Source organism: Bos grunniens, chromosome 3 (assembly GCF_055505025.1).
Source record: "Bos grunniens cultivar Pamir isolate PY7600 chromosome 3, Bosgru_T2T1.0, whole genome shotgun sequence".
NCBI classification, from domain to species: domain Eukaryota; kingdom Metazoa; phylum Chordata; class Mammalia; order Artiodactyla; family Bovidae; genus Bos; species Bos grunniens.
Window position 1 is genome coordinate 63,063,570 of NC_141167.1, and position 24,724 is coordinate 63,088,293.

Genomic DNA, 24,724 nt, shown 5'->3' on the forward strand with positions numbered 1-24,724 from the left:
GAGAAAACAGCTGTAAAACCAAAACTTTACTTATGTTTTGCATGACCACAATTAAATTCTTCACTTTAGAATCATAGAATATTTTACATGTTGAAAAGAAACTTGAAATGCAAAACACTCAGTTTTCCTAAACTAGTCACCCTCGTGCCCATAGGCCACAGAACGCATACATTCTTTTCCCTGTGTAATATAATACAGACGTGTTTCCGATATTTTAAAAGTGGTTCCAGCCTTCAAGGAATAAATGTTTCACATCTTTTACACGTTATTTCCATTTGAAAAAGCCATATTTTTTTTTAAGTTAACAGTGATTATACAAAAAAGAGAGATTGAATTAGATATAGAAGTATACAATTAACTTTTATAAAGTAAAATATAAAATGGATGTAACTCAATTTTTCTCAGGAGAAAGTAAGACTTGAACTTTCAAACAGGAAGTTTTCAAGTGGCATCCTACAAACACTTGTGGTAACTTATCTTCTGTACATTTTAACTGAATCATAAGGCTTCTATTAAGAGACATTTTCCAAATAAGGGAATGTTTTCTACATATTTAATTATTTTTGGTAAAAAATTTTCAGTTCATATCTAATGTTTTAGGTATTTTCTTTGTAAAATATTAAATCTTCATTAAGCTTCTCTAGATTTCCAAAGTGAAACAATTAAAATAAACCTGGTATGTTGTGTGGTTTTAATTAGAATCACTGAATTTTACTTAGTGTTTACTAAAAGATGTTGCAAACTTATCATAGCAATATTGCTATCGAGTATCAATCAGCTTGGAGACCTGTTTTCCAGTCTGTCACTTAAAAGAGGTCAGACTTCACTGAAATTCTGAATTTCTTTGATTTTTCTTACTAATGGTTACTCTTAGTCTACCATTAATATTTGCCAGTAATTAGGAAGTAAATTATGTAAACTGTTTTATAAAGAAAGGCTATTAAACATAAATGTGGTAACATTTTGTGGACCTGGGGTTTAGTTAAAGGAGGCAGTAACTTTTGCTGGTTGCTTGGGTTTGGAGTCTAACACTCAAAGTCCTGGCTCCATCTCTTACTGGTCTGTGATTCTTCACAAGTTACTTCTCTAATTCCTATTCCATGCTCGAAAGTGGAGATAATAACTGTATCACTTCAGAGAGTTATTACAAAGGCTAAATGATAAAACACAGAAATTGTTAACTCATTTACTTAATCTGTGAACACAGTTTTACAGTTGTATTTACCTAAAATAACAATGCACTCTTACAGAAACTTTAGTTCAAAACAGTCAACATTTTCAATAATGAAGAATGGCACTTATGTAGCACTGAAACACTTACTTTTTTATGCATTCTGCATTTTTAAATGTAGCCTCATAGCCTTCCTCACAACTTTCAAATCATTGTTTTGTATTACGTTTACTTCCAAGAGGCTGTAACTACTTTGAATGCTTCTGTTTCCATTATCTTGAGGCAAGCTGTAGAGTCTAGCTTGGCTCTGCCCAAAACCTTTAGGAGTCAGCTCCTTTGCAAACCATTAAGTCACTGAATCCCAAGTGAAAGCTTCATCTTTTTTTGAAATTTTCACGAACTCTGGTGTTCCCATTAGTAAAAGGGTTCTACTACCACAAGACAAACTACTTGGGTTTGAAAGAATTAACATACCAACATTTGTCTTTTCTTTTTCCCTTAGGGACTCTCTTAGACATTTCCTCTTGTTATTTCACTTGCTTATTACTCTCACAGGCTCACTAGCCGACCCAGCTGTAGGCACCTTCACCGGGGCATTGCAAGGGCAGCACAGCTCAGGAGGCTAAACAGGTATTAAGTGATTGACATCATATACGTAAAAGGGGACTGATATTCAAGGGTATGCTTTTAAGCTTAGCTCTGTTACTAATTTTCAAAGAAACTGGCCAAGTTCTTGAACTTCCTTCTCTGCATTTTATTAGCAAATTAGGATTTTTTAAACTTCCCATAACTCAAAAGGAGACACAGATTTAAAAAAAAAGAGAGAGGAGTCACAAACCATTCTATTTCCTATCTAACCACTGACGACCTTTAGATCATCTTCCCTTTCACCCCCTTAAAAAACAGGTGAACTAAAATAGAATATTCTCCAAATTTAACAGTTCAATAGCAATCCCGAGGCCACAGAATTTTTCCACTACAAGATAAGGTCATTGGATAAGGTGATCACTAAGATCCTTTCAGCTCTAAAACTGTGCAAGTTTTTTGATATTTATCTACAAAAGGCAGCACTTAACCTATATTCTTCATAGTTGTGTATTATTTCTTAATTTAGGTTTCTAGGTTAAAAGTGCAAACTGTACACAGTTGAATCTCTTGGTGTTTAAAAAAACTTAGCTTTAACATAAATCAGTTTATTGTTATCTGATAGGCAAATGTTTTTCAAGTATGACTTATCTTGGTATAAACTAAATTCAGTAAGCTAAGTCACTTCAGTCGTGTCCGACTCTATGTGACCCCATAGATGGCAGCCCACCAGGCTTCCCCATCCTTGGGATTCTCCAGGCAAGAACACTGGAGTGGGTTGCCATTTCCTTCTCCAATGCATGAAAGTGAAAAGTCAAAGTGAAGTCGGTCAGTCGTGTCCGACCCTCAGCAACCCCATGGACTGCAGCCTTCCAGGCTCCTCCATCCATGGGATTTTCCAGGCAAGAGTACTGGAGTGGGGTGCCATTGCCTTCTCCGGAATTCAGTAAAGTTAATAAATTATAAACTAAATGTTTTAGATTCATACTTATCAAATTCCTTTAAAATAAGTAATTTTAAAGTACTAAACTTTTTTCAATAGAGGAGAAAGAGAACAGATTAAGTGAACAAACTAGTTTTTAAAATCCAAATGAAAAGGAAGAAAGAAACCAGATAGGTAATGAAGACCCAGAGTAGGAGAAAAAAGGATACATAAATTCAAACTAACACATGTAAAACCAAACTAAATACAGGGGTCAGACATTTTTTTTTTTTAACTCTTCTGTTTAAAAGAAAAAGGCATTAGTTAAAATTTCTCCAGATGATACTCCCGTGTGACAATTTTTGCAACTCAAACTGTCCATGTCACATTAGAAACAGGTTTTGCCAAAGTCAAATTTTCTTCTTACCTAATTTCACTTAGTTTTCATATTAAAAATATAACAGTAGTTGAACCAGTAGTTTGCTGCACCTCGTTTTGGGACTTTTATGTAATTTATGTAAACGTGTAAATGAGGACTCCACATACTTGGCATGAGTGGGGGCAGTGCAGACACCTGCCTCCATTCATAAAGCGCTACAGCTCAGAAACACACAGGTAGATGATCCCAGTCTATTGATGACATGAAAGCTATGGATGTAGTGAAATAAACTGACCAACTACGCAATTTAAAACATTCTTTAAAGAGGGCTTTACAAGGCTTTTATTCTAGATGCAATTAGTAGTAAGCTCAATTACTTGTAAATCTAGAAGGCTTGGGTTCCAGTCTTATCACAGGTCCTTATATGCTCTGATTTCTCAAGAGTATTCAGTTTTCCTCATCAGTATAATGATGAAAGTTATCTAGCTTGTAAAAGCTATCTAGCTCATCAGCTAGCTTGTAAAGATTAAATCTAATAGGTGAAAATGTTTCTAAAACGTAACTTGCCAAACTAGTGTTAGTAATAAGACTTTGTACTTCAAAGGTAATTTTGCATCTTTAGCAGGGAAATAACATACTTTTCAGGAATTATATTCATCATTTATATGATGGACAAGTCAGTAGAAAAAAGCAGAAATTCTGTAGACAAAAAGACCTGAGTCCAAATCCTGGCTTTGTAACTGTAATTTGGTTTCTTTGGGTAACTCAATTTCTCAGAGTCCACGATCCCTATCTTATAGAGATACAGTACATGCTTCATTAGAATTAATGCACATGAAAATGTTGTAAACAGTCCCTAGCATTCATTCATTAATCAATTCCTCAAATATTTATTTAGTATCTACCATGTAAGGTGGCTCAGATGGTAAAGAATTCGCCTGCAATACAGGAGACACAGGTTCAAACCCTTGGCTGGGGAGATCCCCTGGAGAAGGAAATGGCAACCCACTCCAGTATTCTTGCCTGGGAAATCTCATGGACAGAGGAACCTTGAGGGCTACAGTCCACTAGGGTCGAAGAGTCAGGTATGACTGAATGACTAACACTAAGACAAAGATAGTCTCCTAGGTAATGGAAGTTCACAGAAGTAAACCCTACAGTTTATTGGAAGTGCCAGTTAAAGAAACAAGCTATCACATTTCATTGGGACATGTGTCAGGATAGAAATCTAAACCTAAGTAGATACTCAATAAACCTTCACCTCCAAATGTTCTTTCAGGCTGCAGAGGTGCCTGTAGTATCTAGGCACTTCATTTGCTAACTTGAGCTCCTTCCCTCCTTAATTGGTTCTTAAAAATCCTTCCCCCTGCATGGATTTTCTCCTAATTAACACAGGGAATTTTAAGTAGCCTTTCTCCTGTTAACAAAGCATATCTTTCTTCTGGTGCTAGACTAAATGCAAGAGTCTTATACACCTTCAGTCTTCATTAGGAAGTATCACTTTGGAAAATATGATCATGTTCCTCCAAATAACTTGCTTAAATGTTAAGTAGTTCATGGATTAACTACACCATAGAATCATTTGTCTGTTTGGTTATTCCTCACTCAACACATACTTACTAAGGTCTACCATGTACCAGTTGCTGTTTCAAGAACTGGGAATACAATGGTGAACTATTAGGTATTCACTAGAGATGAAAAGATGAAGGCTTTCTAGGAAGAAACACATGTACAAGATAGTGGGTTGCCATTTCCTTCTCCAAAGCATGAAAGTGAAAAGTGAAAGTGAAGTCGCTCAGTCGTGTCCAACTCTTGGTGACCCCATGGACTGCAGCCTACCAGGCCCCTCCATCCATGGGATTTTCCAGGCAAAAGTACTGGAGTGAGGTGCCATTGCCTTCTCCACAAGATATTAATAGATAGAGAATATGGGAACACACACAGAATTCAGTTTTGGTACTTATGAATTTCAGTGAGAAGTCTAGTTGAAAAGGAGATGAGGTACTTTGGCTAAAATGAATCACCTAGAAATTTTAATATGTTGTTATTCTCTTTGCAGAATATATAAAATTTGGTACAAGTTATTATGTAATGTAACTAGAATGGATAAAATTAGTGGATTAACATCAAGCTGAGAGTTAAAATTTATTTTCCAAGTTTTTAGAGAAAACTTTTTATGTTTTACATAATCCTCTTAATCAATAATCAAAATAGTACATAGTTGAAATGAGATCATTACTATGGAAACCGTGGGCTTATCATCTGATAAGACTTTGACTGTCATATCATTTTGGATCAACTTTTCTGTACAGTCTCTCAAATTAATATTCACAAGTTCACAGCAGCTGAAACTTCAACCACTCATCCATCCAGCTGAGTTTCAGCTTCCCTGGAGCTAAGTAAGAGTAAACTTCTCTAAAGCTACGTTTACAATTCTTATCATAAAACTGTCTCAAGCAGAATGCCACACATGAAACCCATTTCATCACTGGATGTGTTGTGAGATGATGAAAGTATTTAGCAACCTGTGCTACATATTTTCTTTATGTGTGCAGACATTCTTCAGGTTGATTCTAACATTTTCTAGTTCTGAAATGATCCCTTGCTTCCTCTGTTCTAGAGTCTAGATCCAAAATGTGGCCAACGGTTAAGACTATTTTGAGCACGTACTCATCCTGCTTATGATTCTCACTTTGGAAAATAATCAATAATCCCAGCAATGGGTAACAAAGAACTGGGGTTGAGTTCTACATCTTCCAAGAACGTGTACTCTGGTTTAATAGTTAGTGGTTACAAATTTGCAGTCAGGGCTTTCTGGGTAATGAAACATATTTATGATGTATAATGTACGTATGTTGTTGTTTAGTCGGTAAGTCGTATCCGACTCTTTTTGACCCGATGGACTGTAGCCCACCAGGCTCCTCTGTCCATGGGACTTCCCAGGCAAGAAAACTGGAATGGGTTGACATTTCCTTCTCCAGGAGAACTTCTGGACCCAGGGGTCAAACCTTCATCTCCTGCAGTACAGGCGGACTCTTTACCACTGAGCCACCAGGGAAGCCCAAGGCATATATTGTGTAACATAATTGTAATGTGTATAAAATGCTTAACAAAGTACTTAAAAAACAGTAGGAGGCACTCAATATAAGGGTGTCATTAATACTTATATGTTCCATAAAGACATCCATCAGCCTTTAGATTTAACTCTGATTTTAAACACCCTTGCAGCAAACATTTGTGTATGTCTCCATTTGGGAAAACTTATGCACGTTCTGCACACTTTTCTGCTTATCATAACTAAAATAATTTTAGAAAACAAAGATACCTTTGTACATTTTAGAACAGACATCTAAAATTTCATTTAAAAATCTTTATTCACAAGTTTAAACAGATTATAAAGAACATAATTTGTAGGGCAGTGCACATACTGATAATTTAAAATGAAAATGTTATATCACTCTTAAGTAAATTCACCGGAATTTAAATAAAATGAGAATGGTACCAGTATCACCAACTTAAAAACTGTTTGAACAAGTTCTTCCTTAATAGTTAGAAATCTTATATGGTTTTTCTTTCTCCTTGATTGTCTTTCCATTTCAATTTTCCACAGAATTTTATCCTAAATACATTCATGCTTGAAAACCTTTTACTTAGCACCCAGTTATACTTCCCTGTAACAAAAATGTGTATGTTAGGTAAAAATTTCATTTTATTATCTATGACCTTAAGGCTTTAAGTGTTAAAATTTCTTCTGGATAGAATAATTTTAATTATTATTAGTACAAAACTGATCAAAACAAAAACATATTACAAACATTTAAAGTACAATTTTACTGGGAATGCATCTCTTAATGAGATGAGTGAGTGCTGATGATGGCATCTTCTACTAATCTGCAAGGTTGTTTACAACTGTCTTAGATTAAGTGATTTCCCCCCATTTATCTCTGCAGAATTCATTACTAGAATTAAATTCCAAAAGGGAAACAAAAGGAAGTTTAAGTAATCTCATCTAGAGAGCACACTGTTAGTCACTAACCCTTCCTTCATCACAGTTATTTTCAGTGGATCTAACTAAAAGGCAAAACCGGTCTCTGGCTATTTACATAAGACAAGGCATCTGAAAGCAGTTAATGCCGTTTTTAGCAATCCTGGAATTCCTTTAATGTTCTCTGATATATATTTAATTCTAGACCATTATTATCAAAATAATCTTAAGTTCAAAGGTCTTCAGTTCCTTAATGGCAGGATATTTTTTTTTAAATATCCTAACTTAACATGTATATTATAAATTTTTTATTTAGAATATGTTCAGAGTATACTTTTCAATCATTCTCTGTAAGCCTGAAATTAGATTTAGTTTCCTATTACTAGTTCGATTAGGCAAAGGGTACAGACCCTATCTTTAAAGATGTAGAAATCTGACTTCAAAAATTCATTCTAATGTTACACATTTCTACATACAACTTCAACAACTCAACTGCATAAACATCTACCAAATACTTTTTATATAGAAAACACATTAGACACTTGTATGGGATTTAAAAATGTCCTCAAGGAGTTTACCATTCTGGGCAGAGTTTCTAAGTGTGGTTCCAGGGATAACTTCTGTCAGGGTCCCCTAGGAGGCAGAGACTAAAAAATGCAGGTTCTGTGTGAGATTGACTAAACCCAGAACTTTGAAGGCGGGTTGAAAATCAACATTTTCATCTGTCCTAGATAATTATGATGGACACTGAAATCTGAGAAGCAATGTTCTGAGAAAAGAAACAGGTTAAATAATCAGTTGGAGAGATGCTTATGCTAAGGGAGCAAAATCAGCCAGTAGGTGTCTGCTGCTACTGCTAAGTCGCTTCAGTCATGTCTGACTCTGTGCGACCCCATAGACGGCAGCCCACCAGGCTTCCCCGTCCCTGGAATTCTCCAGGCAAGAACACTGGAGTGGGTTGTCATTTCCTTCTCCAATGCTTGAAAGTAAAAAGTGAAAGTGAAGTCACTCAGTCGTGTCCGACTTTTAGCGACCCCATGGACTGTAGCCTACCAGGCTCTTCCGTCCATGGATTTTCCAGGCAAGAGTACTGGAGTGGGGTGCCACTGCCTTCTCCAGTAGGTGTCTGGGCGAGGTGAAAAGCAAGGAGAGACCAGGAGGAGGTGACACAGGCAAAAGACCAGGTTCTCAGAATCAACAAAGTCTGAGAGATGGTGCCTTGCAGGCAGAATTCAGAGTCTTGGAAGTGAGAATCTGAGCAAGTAACCTGAGCTGGGGGGTCACTCTGCTTTAAGGTAGTAGTTGAGGGGAGGGGGTCTTTGCTTCCTGGTGGGTGGGTGTTAGTGAAAATCAAAAAGAAGTCAGAAAAAAAAAAAAAAAAGAAGTCAGGAGGGTCTCACTTGAGGCCTTTATGGAGGCAAAGCCAATTTCTCTAAAAGGGCATAGGAAAAAGTATCTTACCTCAACTTCACAGTAAATGATTTTTAAATATTTCAAGTTACAGATCCAAAGAAAGTAAAGTACCTTTAGTTTTTTATTTAAAAAACATCCTCTCAGCATGGAAATAAAATCATCCAAGAGAAATAGCTCATTCTTTTGCTGGTTGCTTTTTGCTTAAAAAAAAGAAAAAAGTGTTCTGAAATTATTAACTACAACCAGCAACCAGCATAGTAGGAAACAACTAATAGAATCTCTGTAAGTCATGTCCGACTCTGTGCGACCCCAGAGACAGCAGCCCACCAGGCTCCCCCGTCCCTGGGATTCTCCAGGCAAGAACACTGGAGTGGGTTGCCATTTCCTTCTCCAATGCATGAAAGTGAAAAGTGAAAGTGAAGTTGCTCAGTCGTGTCCGACCCTCAGCGACCCCAAGGACTGCAGCCTTCCAGGCTCCTCCATCCATGGGATTTTCCAGGCAAGAGTACTGGAGTGGGGTGCCATTGCTTTCTCCAGTACAATAGGTAGTCCCCACAAAAGAGTAATAACATTTTCTGTGACATTCATGAAATCAAAGCTTGGACAATATTTTAATTTGGTTTGGGTTTAAAGTCTCAACTCCTTGCTCTATATGTCGATTTTTGGAAGTAGAGTGAAGACAACTGGTCTGTGCACCCATCAAAAACTGACAGGCAAAGATGCCCATGTTTTCTGCTATGCTGTATTATTAAATACATATGTATTGTACCATTTACCACATACCTATCTTCATTCCTCAACTGTGAGCATCTTGAGGGCTAGTCTTTTAGATGTCTATGTGTTCCTAAGGCTTAGCACTGTGCTGGCATATGGAAGGGACTCAATGAATATTAACTGAATAAATGAAAAATAAAGACTTGATCAGTCTTAACCTATTGATACTTCAGGTCAAGGTTACATATCAAAAAGCCTGTTCTCTGAACAAGTGCTTTTTCTGAAGAAACTTTACATTATACTTGGCAGTTGTTTTAATAATCTATCTTGCTCTCTCATTTTAGAGAACTGAGAATTGAAGCACACAGGAATTGGCAAATACAGTCAGCAGGCCAAATTCTGTCCATTGTCTGTTTTTGTAAATAAGGTCTTATAGTCATACCCAGACAGTCATTTATGTACTGTCTATAGCTGTTTATGTGCTACCGTGGCAGCTTGACAATTGCAACTGTACTGCCTGGCCACTCGCAAAAAAGCTGTCCGAACCCTGCTTTAAAGTGGTATCAACTCCTAGCGCATAGCAAGCACACATATATTTAAATGAATTAGTGCAAGGAGATCCAACCAGTCCATTCTGAAGGAGATCAGCCCTGGGATTTCTTTGGAAGGAATGATGCTAAAGCTGAAACTCCAGTACTTTGGCCACCTCATGTGAAGAGTTGACTCATTGGAAAAGACTCTGATGCTGGGAGGGATTGGGGGCAAGAGGAGAAGGGAACGAGAGAGGATGAGATGGCTGGATGGCATCACTGACTCGATGGACGTGAGTCTCAGTGAACTCCGGGAGTTGGTGATGGACAGGGAGGCCTGGCGTGCTGCAATTCATGGGGTTGCAAAGAGTCGGACACGACTGAGCGACTGATCTGATCTGATCTGATACTACTTATTGGGTCTTCCCTCGTGGCTCAGTTGGTAACGAATCTGCCTGCAATGCAGGAGACCTGGGTTCGATTCCTGGGTTGGGAACATCCCTGGAGAAGGAAATGGCAACCCATTCCAGTATTCTTGCCTGGAGAATCCCATGGACAGAGGAGTCTGGCAGGCTACAGTTCCTGGGGTCACAAGAGTCGGACATGACTTAGCAACTAAACCACCACCACACTACTTATTAAAAGAGTTAAGACTGAATTCCTACTATGGGAAAGTCACTGACTCAGCACTTTCAGGAATATAAAAATGAAGATGCATATGGCAGCCACTGTTTTCAAAAGGGAGTTTATCACCATATGGGATGTTTCATTGAGATAAATGTTAAGACAAGAATGCAGGAATCTATAAAAAGCTTTTGAGGCTCAAAGGATACAGAAATAGGGTGCTTAGTAATAAGGGATTAATATAGAAAGGCCATTCTTTTTGAAAGTAATGACTGAGAAAATGATGACACTTCTACTTGAAACTCAATGTGCCTTAACCCTCTCCAGACCTTATCTCCATCTCTCAGAAGACAGATCCACACCAGGCACCCCGGTCAACTTTGCTTCATGTCTGTTTTCTTCATTACAACAAAACTGTACCCTACTCAGTCCTATATAAACTCCAATTTTGTAATTTATAGGCCAAGGAGAGTAAATGTGCTTAATTAATGGCTTTTGAGTAAATCTGAAAAGAATTCATCCCACAACAGCTTAAACTACATTGTTATCAAAATCAGGATCTGATATAAACATCAAAGCAGCAACAAAGTAAACATAAAACAATAGAAAATGCATCTGAATTTCTTTATGGAAAATAAATAAGTCTTTATGGAAAGTAAATAGTAAAATATAGGTCTAAAATATAATAGATTTGAAAAATTACAACTGAATGAACTACATCAAAGCTTGGAGTATTCTAACTTATTTTGTTAATAAGTTAGCAGCAATATAATGGCTGCCTCTGATGGTGCCTGGTACTACTGTCATAGCCTTTTCTGCTTCAAAACACTCATTTACTCTCTGAAAACAGAAACATGGTGAGAAATGATGTGCAAGAGAGTATCTTACATGAATTCTCCTCCACTGGGAATGTGAGCTCCAGAGTCAAGAATGGTTTTCCTTGCTGCTGCTGCTGCTAAGTTGCTTCAGTCGTGTCCGACTCTGTGCAACCCCACAGACGGCAGCCCACCAGGCTCCTCCATCCATGGGATTTTCCAGGCAAAAGTACTGGAGTGGGGTGCCATTGCCTTCCCCTTCCTTGCTGCTCTCAGTCTAATGTTTATTAACACCTGGACCGCAATGGGTATTCACTAAGTGTCTGCTGGATGAATGAATGGATTTACTTAAGTAGACATATTTTTATAGTGAGTGAGTGAGTGAAAGTCGCTCAGTCGTGTCCGACTCTTTGCCACCCTATGGACTATACAGCCCATGAAATTCTCCAGGCCAGAATACTGGAATGGGTAGCCTTTTCCTTCTCCAGGGGATGTTCCCAACCCAGGGATCGAACTCAGGTTAGGTGGATTCTTTACCAACTGAGCTACAAGGGAAGCCTACTTACTTTTATAAGAAGATACAAATTCAATCCTGTGTATTCTGGAAAGAAAATGCCTAAAGAGTAACAAATTCCTTAGGGTGAGATACACATTCTATGATCACCTAAATCCAAACATAGAAGTTGAATAAAGTAAAGCTAAAGCATGGGAAAATTTAAGATTGCTCTAGCTGATCAGTTATATAATGGGACAATTGTCATAAACCCTCTAAGAATGAAAAACACAACCAGTGGAAATCACCAATACCAAGTATTTGGTCAAAAGACTACTCTGAAGTTACTGGAGTGCTATAAATCGTATGATATATTTAAAATCAGAAAGCCACAAGGAAAATATGTTTCAGTCTTCTAAGTACTTTTCAGGAAATAATAAAATCCTCCTTATTTTAAATTAGAAGCCTGCATTTTATAACCTATAATAATCTTACTTAGATGTTCTCTGAATGTACTTTCCTTTAATGGTGTAACTGTAATTAAGTATACAATGAAGTGTAAACGCTCATCTTAGCCTATCTATGAATGTATAATGTGATGAACACAGGTTTAAAAATATTTAATAAAAAAAATATACTTCTAAATGTATCTCCATAGTATCAAATTTCATTATTCATGATTCAGTTCAGTTCAGTCGCTCAGTCGTGTCTGACTCTTTGCGACCCCATGAATCGCAGCACGCCAGGCCTCCCTGTCCATCACCAACTCCCGGAGTTCACTGAGACTCACGTCCATCGAGTCAGTGATGCCATCCAGCCATCTCATCCTCTGTCGTTCCCTTCTCCTCCTGCCCCCAGTCCCTCCCAGCATCAGAGTCTTTTCCAATGAGTCAACTCTTTGCATGGAAACTAATAAAACTAGGGAGTTTTGTAGAAATTAGGATAACTATACTTAAGGCTGACTTAACAGTCAGAGATATAAGGATGTACCTTAGCCCAACATAGGTCCACCTTCAGGATAAAAGGTATCTCACTTAAGAGTTTCTAACATTATTATTGCCTTAAAGTGAAAAACATCACTAGTCAAAGTTACGCAGCATGGCAATTTTTAAAAACAAAATTCTTAGACCTTGGTTGTAAGCTACTGCTTCCTCTTCTTTGATAGCATTTTCATATATTATTCAGTTTAAGTAAACAACTCAAATGGGGAAATCTGGAGGACATGTTTTCCTACATAGATAAGGGAAAGTCAGAATACTTTTCATGTTACTCAGTTTGGCTTGGGTTTAGTATTCTAGATATTCCTTAAAGTCAATACTACTCATCTTTTACTTTATTACTGTACCATTGTCTCCCCTCTGGGGATTAAAAAGGTTAATCCAAGGCCCAATAGAAGTCCTTTTTAAGTTTCTAAAGAAGGAAAGCCATAACATAAGAGAAACTAAAGGCTCTTACAGGGAAATGGAGCCCAGAGAAGTTGAATTAGGTCATCTGATCTTCACTGCAGTAAGTCCTTTGACCTTTTTTGGTGAAGGTTTATCCTCTTTGGTCCTTTGTTAAAATACAATCTACCAATCTCACTTGTATCCTCCTGTCTTGCTATGTTCGGATTTCTTTCTAATGCAACTTCCTGAAAAGGTTTTACCAACTGCTCCCCTCTGGGTTGTGTCATGCTCCAGGCATTTCTGTCACTCTCCAAGAAAACTCTGTCCTCTAGGACAAGCTGAGATCACCATTCCCATTCTCTCTTCACAGATTAACAGTATGTATTTCCAAGTCAAAAATGAACACTTATCTGGGCCTAAGCAGTCTATCCTATATTATAAACTTTAAACTATGCAGTATCTTACATTTACCTTACCTTTTATAATAGGTAAGGAATTCAAGGAATTTTGGTTTCCTTGAATTTTGGAAGATGTTTGTAAGAATCCATTTATCTGTTGTAACAGTAGTAATAACAGCAATAGTAGCAATAGTAATAATAAAAGCATGCACTTACCATGTGCTAAATATTTATCTCAATCTCTCATGACAACCTGATTATTATTACCCCCAGTTTAGAGATGAGGAAACTAAGGCAGTTAGGCTATGTAATTTACTCAAGTTAATGTAATTAGAAGCAGACTGAGCCAGGATTCAAACCCAGCTTTGTTTTCACAGCTTGGATGCTTAAATCTCTAAGCGATACAAGCAGACGGGACCAATCATATTTAGTCTGAAGTGAATCTAGTAGTTTTGTTAATGAAACAAAAGGGGCAAAGCATCACAGATCTTAAAAGATCAGTGTTCTGCAATTTAGTGTAATGCACACGTAACTGGCACTTATTAAGGACACACTGCAGGGACTCTCAAAGATCTGTCAACGTTGTCTACTTCATCAACCCATTAAAGAAGGGACAGAGAACCTACTGATATTAAAACTCTCAAATCACAATGTTTGTTAGAGCCTGGCTTTCTTCACGTTCTGTGTAGAGTTCTTTCCACTGTGATATATTCAATGGTCAGTTTATCACACAAATTTTTTTATTCCTAAAGCAAAACCTGGAACATTGGAACTCTATTGTATAGAATAGGCTTCCTCGGTGCCTCAGTAGTAAAGAATCTGCTTCAATGCGGGAGATGCAAGAGACTTTGATTTGATCTCTAGGTCGGGAAAATCCCTTAGAGTAGGAAATTGCAACCTACTCCAGTATTCTTGCCTAGGAAATTCCATAAACAGAGGAGCCTGATGGGCTACAGTTCATGGAGTTGTAAAACAGCTGGACATGACTGAGGATGCATGCACACACACCTGTACAGAATATTTCTTGAAATAAGTTACAATGGAATTTAAAAACCTTTCAGTTGCACATGATGTTATTTTAAAATATTCTAACCAGGGTGATTTTTCTTCTTTTTTTTTTTGTTTATTTTTAAAAAATTTTTATTTATTTTTTTAACTTTACAATATTGTATTGGTTTTGCCATATATCAACATGAATCTGCCACAGGTATACACGTGTTCCCCATCCTGAACCCTCCTCCCTCCCCATACCATCCCTCTGGGTCGTCCCAGTGCACCAGCCCCAAGCATCCAGTATCATGCATTGAACCTGGACTGGCCACTCATTTCATATATGACATTATACATGTTTCAATGCCATTCTCCCAAATAATCCCACCCTCTCCCTCTCCCACAGAGTCCAAAAGACTGTTATATACATCAGTGTCTCTTTTGCTGTCTTGTATACAGGGTTTTTGTTACCATCTTTCTAAATTCCATATATATGCGTTAGTATACTGTATTGGTGTTTTTCTTTCTGGCTTACTTCACTCTGTATAATAGGCTCCAGTTTCACTCACCTCATTAGACCGATTCAAATGCATTCTTTTTAATGGCTGAGTAATACTCCATTGTGTATATGTACCACAGCTTTCTTATCCATTCATCTGCTGATGGGCATCTAGGTTGCTTCCATGTCCCTAACCAGGGTGATTTTTCAATTGCATTTATCCTATATTATGATGTGTGATTATCTAAAAATTTTAATTTGAAGTTCATTTTTAAAAGCCTAGGCTTTGCTGACAGCCAGATAATTAGTAAAATAACTAGCCACTTCCACTAAGCAAGCTATTTAGTTGTATTACAGAATTAGAAAACATTTAAAGAAATGGAAAGAGAAGCAACTTTACCTTACTAAATTTTGCTGCATATTTTCTACCTTCATTAAAATTTGGACCCCAGTCTGACAGCAAATGTAGGCTTTCAACCTGAAATAAAAAAGTCATATTAAAGGAAGTAAAACTGCTTTTTGGTGTATTTTAAAACTGTGTCTATGGAAAACTAAGCATCTATGAGTAGCTGATTATAATACTTAAAATTTACCTATCCAAGCACAGAAAAAGTGTTAAAGATATTTTCTAACCAACAATCTAAGTGTAAAAAAAATTATCTATCTTCTCTCTGTACACATTAATCTTGCTAATTTATTTAATTTTTTAAAAAAGTATCCAATTTGATCACAGGTATTTTGCCTTATTGTTAAATATATGACCAGTAATAACAATTAGATTGTTCGTAGCAAGAGGAAAGGCTTCCCTGGTGGCTCAGTGGTAAAGAACCTGCCTGCTAAGCAGGAGATGCAGGTTTGATCCCTGGGTTGGGAAGATCCCCTGGAAAGGAAATGGCAACCCACTTCAGTATTCTTGCCTGGGAAATCCCACAAACACAGGAGTCTGGGGGGCTACAGCCCATGGGATTGCAGAGAGTCAGACATGAGCTGGATGACTAAACAACGACTACAGTAAAAGGAAAAGAAACATGGTAGTGGTCCCAAAGACACTGTATGGTATGCAACATAGATCGGGTTTGTGTCAACATTTTTTATGAAAAGCAGAAGATAAGATTTAACTAAAACTGAATCAGATGCTTTAGAATTCACCCAATTTAAAATTTAAAACAAACCAAGCATGACTATCTTAAGCAGGTATCACCTGGTGAAAAGAAACTCCTGCTCAGAAACACATTCACATGCTAACAGTTTCCTTCTTTCAGTGCTACTATGTATAAGACTCTGTACCAGGAACCTTATATACGTAATTTTTTAAAAGCTTCATAACAACTCTATCTAGTAAACATCATCATTCTCATTTTACTGATGGAAAAAATTAAGGCCCAGAAGTTAGGTAAGTAAGTTGACTCCTGATCACATAGCTAATAAGAGACAAAATTAGCTATTCTAAAGCAGATATTCATAACTGAATCTTTCCACTATGCTATGTTAACCATTTTTGTCCATGTATTTCTGGACAGGAGGCAGAACTACATTACTTAGTTTTATGAAGACTTGGCTGAAACAGGATTTCCTGTCTTTAACTACTTGGAAACTCTAATTTTCAGAGTTTTGAGTTCAACTTTGAAAGGCAGTTTAGTTTAAGGGCTAAGAGTACAGACTCTGAATCCAGACTGCCTGAATTTGAATCCTACTTCCCTAATTATTAGCTTTATGAGGTCACTTAACCACTTTAAGGCTTAGTTTCTCCACCTGTAAAATGGATATAATGGCAATAATCTACTTTAAAGGGTTATTGTGAGGATTAAATGAATTAATACAAAGTGTTAAGTACTGTTATTTTTACTATAACCAAAATTCTCACCCAAAACATCACCTCTGACTGACAAAGCCCTGAGTACACCCCAAGGAAATGGGACAGAAAGTAAACTATGAAAATATCACATTCTAATAAAAACATGGCTTTATTTAAATATGCACATAATACACACCTCATTATGTAGAATAATTTCAGAAAGTGACAAGATTTTTGAAACATACCTTTGACGAATTACAGGATCAGACTTTTCAGGATCAATGTAAGGTCTTAGGATTTCATTAATAGTTTTATCATCTGGTACTCTTCCCAACAAAAACAAAAACAAAATTTATTATTTATAATTTTCTACTAAAGGTGTTAATTTAGAATTATTAACTATTGTGGCTTTAGAGAAAAAACTGAACATAGACCTTTTATTCTAGTCTTGGCAAAATATAATGTCCTTTTAAGCAAAAATTACTTAGGAAAAAAGCTCATACATATTCATATACACTACTGTGCTACATATCCCTACCTGTAAAATGTAAGTCCTTTCCCTGTTGTTAGTCAGTCATGCAACCTTAAATAATAAAGTTCTTCCCTAAAATTGATATGGCAATTACAAAGAGAGGACATTTATGCATAGTATGAATATATGCTAAAGACATTATTTAAAAGGCAACTTTAAAATTTTCTTAACCCAAGGAATTAAATAGTATACCACCATTCAAATTTTTAAATGGTATCTGAAAATGTTCATAATATGAAAAAAGTAGGATAAACAACTGTTATGTGAATTAATTCCAATTATGAGTATACATATTCATGTCCAAAATAATGTATTTTCTGAGGACACATTGTGATGTTAATAGCAGTAATTTTATCATAGTAGAAATTGGGATTAGTTTTCATTTCCTGTATAACCACCTGCCTGAAGAGGTTTCCTCTTGATTCAGCCCTCCTGATTCTCCCTATGCTGCTCTCCTTCACATCTGTCCCCATCTTGAAGTAAACACTATTATGATTTCTGTGCTAATCACTTTCCTCAGAGTTCTACCATTACTATGCTATGCTATGCTAAGTCATTTCAGTTGTGTTCGACTCTGTGCGACCCCATAGATGGCAGCCCACCAGGCTCCCCCGTCCCTGGGATTCTCCAGGCAAGAACACTGGAGTGGGTCGCCATTTTCTTCTCCAATGCATGAAAGTGAAAAGTCAAAGTGAAGTCGCTCAGTCGTGTCTGACTCTTAGCGACCCCATGGACTGCAGCCTAACAGGCTCCTCCATCCATGGATTTTCCAAGCAAGAGTACTGGAGTGGGGTGCCATTGAGGTATTCCTAAAAAGTATACTTTTATTTTTTTCCATATTTACATACAAAAATCATACTTTATATTCTTCCTTAACTTGGTTTTCTCACTAGACATTACTTCTGAGGTTTGTCCATGTTGATGTGTGTAATTGTAGTTGATTCATTTTCAGTGGTGTGTAGCATTTCATTGTATGACTATACCATACTTAGTTATCCATTCTACTACTGACATCACATCTAACAGTTTATTTTAAATACGGAGGCGTAATGAAAACAAGTAAATTGTGAATAGAAAGTGGTGATACTATACCTTTTTTCTACGTACACAGCTTGACTCTGAGGAAATTGAAGCTTCACATGCCAACAAAACTGTTGTTTTCTAAGAGAGAAAACAATCATGTGGGGGATAAAGGCAGAAAACAGAAATCTGAACACACAACTAACTTCCTAAATTTTTGTTTTCAGATAATTATTCTAAAAGTATTCTTGGAGTTTAAAATTTTTTTATACTAAAAGCTATTTTCTCTTTTCTAGAATGTTAGAGGTTATGTTTTTTAAACAATATACTTGCAAGAGGCTTTAAGAGGAAAAAATATTAAGCAGAACAGAAATTCCAAGGATTTCGCATTCTTGAATTAAAAGGCAGTTTCTCATAGTTCAGGGGCTTCTGAGATCAGTGAGCTACTACTTGAAGTTTACAAATAAATTTCCTCATGACTAAAAATAAAAAGCTGATGTCTCTGCCTGACTAGTTTGGAAATTAGGTGAATGAAGTATTGTCCAGTTGAGACCAGCTGGCTGCAGATACACTTCTGAGCCATGAGTACGTGCATTCAGTAGCAAAACAGGAGACAACAAATTGGTTGCTAAGCAGAAAGCACTCTGAGTTAGTCTGTTCGCTGTTAGTCTAAACTTTGGCTTGACACAGAATCAACTGTAACAATTCACTAAATGTGTGATTTTAGAAAAATGGCCATATGCTCTATCTGATACATCAAAATTTGGAGACCATTCCTTTTTAAAAACATTTAATGCTCAAAATATTCAATCCATTACAGAAATTTAAATGTCTTCACTACATGATCATTTTATACATGTTTTTCTTTCTTGGCAAATAAATTTCTAACAACCCACCGGCAAGTTTATTGCTAGCTGTATGTACAAGCCATAGTCAATATCTCCTATAAATATATCCCTTAGCAGCATGGTCCCAAAATCTAAAATAATTTTTTTTAATACAATCTGGTAGAATATCTCCCACCAAACATTTATATGATTTGGTCAATTTTTTGTGTGAAGACTAACATAAAATTAAGTAAAAATCCTTCTATTAATGTAAGTTATCACAGATTTGCTTATGGATGCTTTCTTCAGTAACAAGATAGTTTTGGGCACTAGTTAGAGAAACACATATTGATACTTGATAGTGCCACTTATACAAGAAGCAATCATGTTAAATTTTTTTTTTTTTGGATAGATTTAAGTTGTAAAGCATCCCTTACTGATTTAAAGGTTGGATATCTAAAATCTCAGAGGAGAAAACTTAAAAAAAAAAAAAAAAACAGAAAAACCTGAACACAAACACAACAGTTACTGATTTTAAATAAAGAATTCTTCTAAAATGAAACATCTTGCAGTATTTGCTATCTGTGAAATAGGTAAGTATAGTATCAGTATCAAGAGGCCAAGAGACACCACATTTCTTAGTATGAAGTAAAGTAATTTTTTAATCTTAATGTACAATATGGTTTCCTTCTAAATATATTTAAGTTACAGAGGGAAGAGGAAAGATTACCAGTTTGTCATGTTTTGGAATTGTAAATCATAATCACTGCAACTGTTGCTTGAGTAATTTCAAGAACCATTTGCCTTTCTTAACATTCAGTGGACCCCAGATACCCTCTGAAAGTACTTAACATTCCAAAAACAAAGACAGAAAAGTCCTTGGAAATGATTTTATTAGTTTTAGTTAACTAGTTGTGGCTATATGGGAATCATTCATTACTCTTTTATTATATATTGCTAAATTATGCCTATTATCTATTTATATTTGGCCCGAGTTAAAACATGAACAAATCTGAAAAGTGTATTTAGCTTAAAAACAAAAAAAGAATAAAAACATTCAACATAGACATAGTCAACCAACTTGCATGTTGCCATATTTATATGCTTGAGATACTTTCTTCTAAGACATGTAAGATTATAAATGTGGTTGATGAATCTTTTCACTGGTCCTTGATCCAATTCCCTTCTCCTTAAGAGAGGTAATTACTATCCTGAGGTTGGGTATCTATTTTTGTCATTTATGGTTTTACATTTTTAATACATATATAAACATATCTATGCAATATTTTGTGTGATAGCAACACCTATTTCAATGTTATCATACTCTAAATACCTCATGTCATGCTCTTTATGTTATGCTTTGGAGACTTATGATGATACATGTAAATTAGTTCATTAATTTTAACCATTACATAGTATTCCATTGCACGAAGAATGCCAAAATCTATTTATCGACTCTCCAGACATTTATGACTGCTTCCCATTTTTTACCACTTGTTCTTGTTCTTACATCACAGTAAAGAAAAACAGAAGAATGGCCTCAGGGATGGGGCTATCATGTACCTTTTCTGGTACAGAGAACTTAGTTAACGTCACTGAAAAACTGCCTCTATGTTTTCACTTTATGATAGTATAAGAGGCATCTGTGAACAGTAATGTGGAATCTAAAAGTTAAGAGACAGTGGACAAAAAGGTTGAAGAGTACAGTATAAAAAATTCCTGAAATGAATGAGTTAATTAATTCCCTCTGAAGTGGTTCTTTAGTGTTCCTGAAATTGATGTGGTCCTGACTAAGGCAATGAAATCTCTAAGTCTGAAAGAATTAACTCTTTCATTTTTCATACGTATATAGAACGATATGGGCTTCCCTGGTGGCTCAGACAGTAAAGAACCCGCCTGCAACGCAAGAGACCGGGTTTGATCTCTGGGTCAGGAAGATCCCTTGGAGAAGGGAATGGCTACCCACTCAAGTATTCTTGCCTGGAGAATTCCATGGACAGAGGAGGCTGGTGGGCTACACTCCATGGGGTCGCAAAGAGTCAGACACAACGGAGTAACTGAATAGCAGCATGTCACTATATGAAAGTCAAAGTAGTCACTCAGTCGTGCCCGACTCTTTGTGACCCCATGGACTACAGGCCACCAGGTTCCTCTGTCCATGGGGTTTTTCCAGACAAGAATACTGGAGGGGACTGCCATTTCCTTCTCCAGCGGATCTTCCTGACCTAGGGATCAAACCCGCATCTCCTGCATTGCAGGCAGATTCTTTACTGCTGAGCTACCAGGGAAGCCCATATAGAGATAAAAGTCCTACTTCAAAGAATACATACATCAAAATCCCAACAACATTATTTTGGGGGGGGACTGAGTCCCCCTCTCTTTTGTTTGTAAGTTTTCTGAAAGAATACTTTGTTAAAAAAAAAAGATTAAAATTAATAATGCTTCAGTGAGCATCTCTAGGCATACATACAATTGTTTCTGAGTTTTGGGTTATTTTCTAAATATAGATTCCAAGATATAGAATCATTAGGATAAAGCTGGGTTTCTCAACCTCAGCAGTGCTGACAGTTTGGACCAGATACTTCTATTATGGTTCACGGTGTGGGGATACATCACCTTGCGCACTGCAAGATGTTTAGCAAGATATTTAGCACCAGGCCTCTCACCATGAGATGCCACTAGCAACATCCACTCCCTCAGCTGTGACAACTAAAAATGTTCCCCAATACTGCAAATGTCCTCTGCGAGGCAAAATCATGATTTTTGACAACCACTGGGATAGAGGTTTAAATATTTATTATTGTTCTTAACGCATTAGGACTTCTGTTCCCTCAATTCAACAAAATGCCTTCAATTAGAAAGATGTCATTGTGTCCTTGCCATATTTATCAACGTTCTCAAGGATGGAATTACTATACCCAGAATATTCTCAGCAACTTAGGCACCCTAAAGCACGATGTTTGTAGTTCGATAATAGACCAGTGAAGTAATGGTGGCAACAATTAAATCTAATGTTCCCTTCTGGACAAACTGACAAGGTAATAAAAACACTGGCTCCTTCTCTGAGTGCCATGAAACTGAAGTAATCATTCATGCACAGCAAAGCTTTTTCTCCTCCTCTCCCAAATACACACACACACACACACACACACACACACCATACATTCTCAATGTGGGAAGCATCACTCCCAAGAGGCTGAAAACTGGTTCTTAGGAGGGTAGAAAAAATTAGTATAATTGTTTGTTTGTGGCCCTTTGGAGGGTTCCAGTACATAAACAGATACATACGTGGTATCAAAATATCAGGGTGGGCGGGCGGGCAGGCAGCAATTTGAGGGAAAATGTTTAAAAAGGTTCCTTGGGAGGTGATAATGAGAAAAGACTGAGAAACACCTATGTGAACAAGTATTAAATGACAAAAATAAGTATTATTTTACACTTGCTTTTACTGAGTTAACATAGGACATTTATTCAACAACTCTTGCTTACTAGAAACTGTTGAGGTTCATTCTCTCCCACAGTTCCAAGATAATAATATGTGGATGAAACACAAATTTGGGGCTGGGGAAGTAATGTATTTATATACTCAACTACTCTTCTGACTTCATGACTTTGTATTTAGAAGTATAAAGGATACGCCCCAAATTTTTAACAATGGTTATTTCTTAACATTACGAAAGGACTTAATTCTTTCTCTGTGTGTCTGTATTAAATAAACTGTCGACATAATGACTGGCTATTTTTTATTATCAGAAAAATCAAAGATGTTTTCATGGGGAAGTCACAGAAAAGACAAGAATAATTTTAACATTCTTTTTAAACTTAAAAATATTTTATTCACTGACATATATACACTGCTGCTGCTGCTAAGTCGCTTCAGTCGTGTCCGACTCTGTGTGACCCCATAGATGGCAGCCCACCAGGCTTCCCCGTTCCTGGGATTCTCCAGGCAAGAACACTGGAGTGGGTTGCCATTTCCTTCTCCAATGCATGAAAGTGAAAAGTGAAAGTGAAGTTGCTCAGTCATGTCGACTCTAGCGACCCCATGGACTGCAGCCTACCAGCTCCTCCATCCATGGGATTTTCCAGGCAAAAGTACTGGAGTGGAGTGCCATTGCCTTCTCCGATATATACACTACCATATGTAAAACAGATTGCTAGTGGGAAGCTACTATATAACACAGGGAGCCCAGCCTGTGCTCTGTGACGACCTAGATGGGTGAGATGGCGGGGGTGGGAGGGAGGCTCCAGAGGAAGAGGATATATATATATATGACTGATTTACGCTGCTGTATGGCACAAACCATTACAACACTGTAAAGCAATTATCCTATTAAAAACAAATAAATAAAAGTGATGAATATTCAGGGGAAAATTCTCAAGTTTTTCCAAATAAAAAATATTTTATTATTAGAAGTCCTATTTTAAAGTGTTTATCTCAGAAATTATTACTCAACCAGAACTAGGGTTCCTTATTTAATCTTCTGACAGCTTCAAAGCTTTGTGCCTCAAGAAATATGCTGCAACTAAGAGTAACATTGGAGAAGGCGATGGCACTCCACTCCAGTACTTTTGCCTGGAAAATCCCATGGACGGAGGAGCCTGGTAGGCTGCAGTCCACGGGGTCGCAAAGAGTCGGACACAACTGAGCGACTTCACTTTCACTTTCCACTTTCATGCATTGGAGAAGGAAATGGCAACCCACTCCGGTGTTCTTGTCTGGAGAATCCCAGGGACAGGGGAGCCTGGTGGGCTGCCGTCTATGGGGTCGCACAGAGTCAGACACAACTGAAGCAACTTAGCGGCAGCAGCAGCAGCAAGAGTAACATATGGAGACTGAATTCTAAGAACTAAGATTTCTAATACAAAGTTTAAATGCACATGAACACTTTTGTTTCTTAAAAAAATTGCCAATTCTCATTCCATTACATCACTGATTAACCAACATTTACTCAAAGACCACTTACGAGGGCTCTCTGAGCATTAGGGATGCAAAGAGACACAGGGGATGAGCCCAAAGCAGCCTCTTTTTAAAAGGGCAGTGAATGAACCACCAACGCACGTTTTTCCTTCCAAATCACTGTAAGAAGAGTATAGAGTTTCACATAAAAGAACTCTGTTCTTTATTGACATTGTACACAGAAAAGATATCCAATATACTGTAATGCCCAGAGGTAGGAGAGGGGAGAGGTGAAGTGGACTCTGTTTGAATCCTACTCTTAACAAAATTTATTACTTCATGTGATCTTGAGCAAGAGACACATCTCCCCTATGCCTCAGCGTTCTCACAGTAAAACAGGGAGAACAATATTTATATCATAGGATTAAGTGAGTATGTATAGGTCAAGAGCTCAGAACACCACAACCAAAAATGTTAGTTACTGTTATTACTACTGTTATAATTTTACATTCAATTTAATGTCCTGTGAGTTATGAAGCTTAGAACAGAAACATTGCAGGGTCTTCAACTTAGAATATTGTGCCACGAGTTTATAACCAAACTCTACTTTCATGGAATTCAGTGTTTATGAAACTGGACATGTGGACTAATACCAGACTGCTAAAGGCTCTGAATGTTCTGTCAAACAATATGGATTTTATTCTGATTAACGCACTACCAACACAGGTTTTTAAAGAAGAGCAAAAT

At 37.0% G+C, this 24,724-nt stretch overlaps 1 protein-coding gene across 6 annotated transcripts in view; it reads right to left on the reverse strand.

The window, feature by feature from the left end:
• Positions 1 to 24,724, reverse strand: part of ZNHIT6 (zinc finger HIT-type containing 6) — a 61,857-nt gene that overhangs the window by 6,695 nt on the left and 30,438 nt on the right. For 3 of the 6 annotated variants that reach the window (XR_015160375.1, XM_086390915.1, XM_086390914.1), the window contains 3 exons: positions 18,323 to 18,391; positions 16,944 to 17,024; positions 15,304 to 15,381 (listed from right to left, as the gene is read on the reverse strand). Coding sequence is in view for 4 of the 6 variants with exons in the window: in XM_086390915.1 (XP_086247041.1) it covers positions 15,304 to 15,381; positions 16,944 to 17,024; positions 18,323 to 18,391 (228 nt within the window). In the remaining 2 variants the exon portion in view is untranslated. The remainder of the gene's footprint in view (positions 1 to 15,303; positions 15,382 to 16,943; positions 17,025 to 18,322; positions 18,392 to 24,724) is intronic. The other 3 variants (XR_015160376.1, XM_086390917.1, XM_086390916.1) reach the window with 1 other exon arrangement.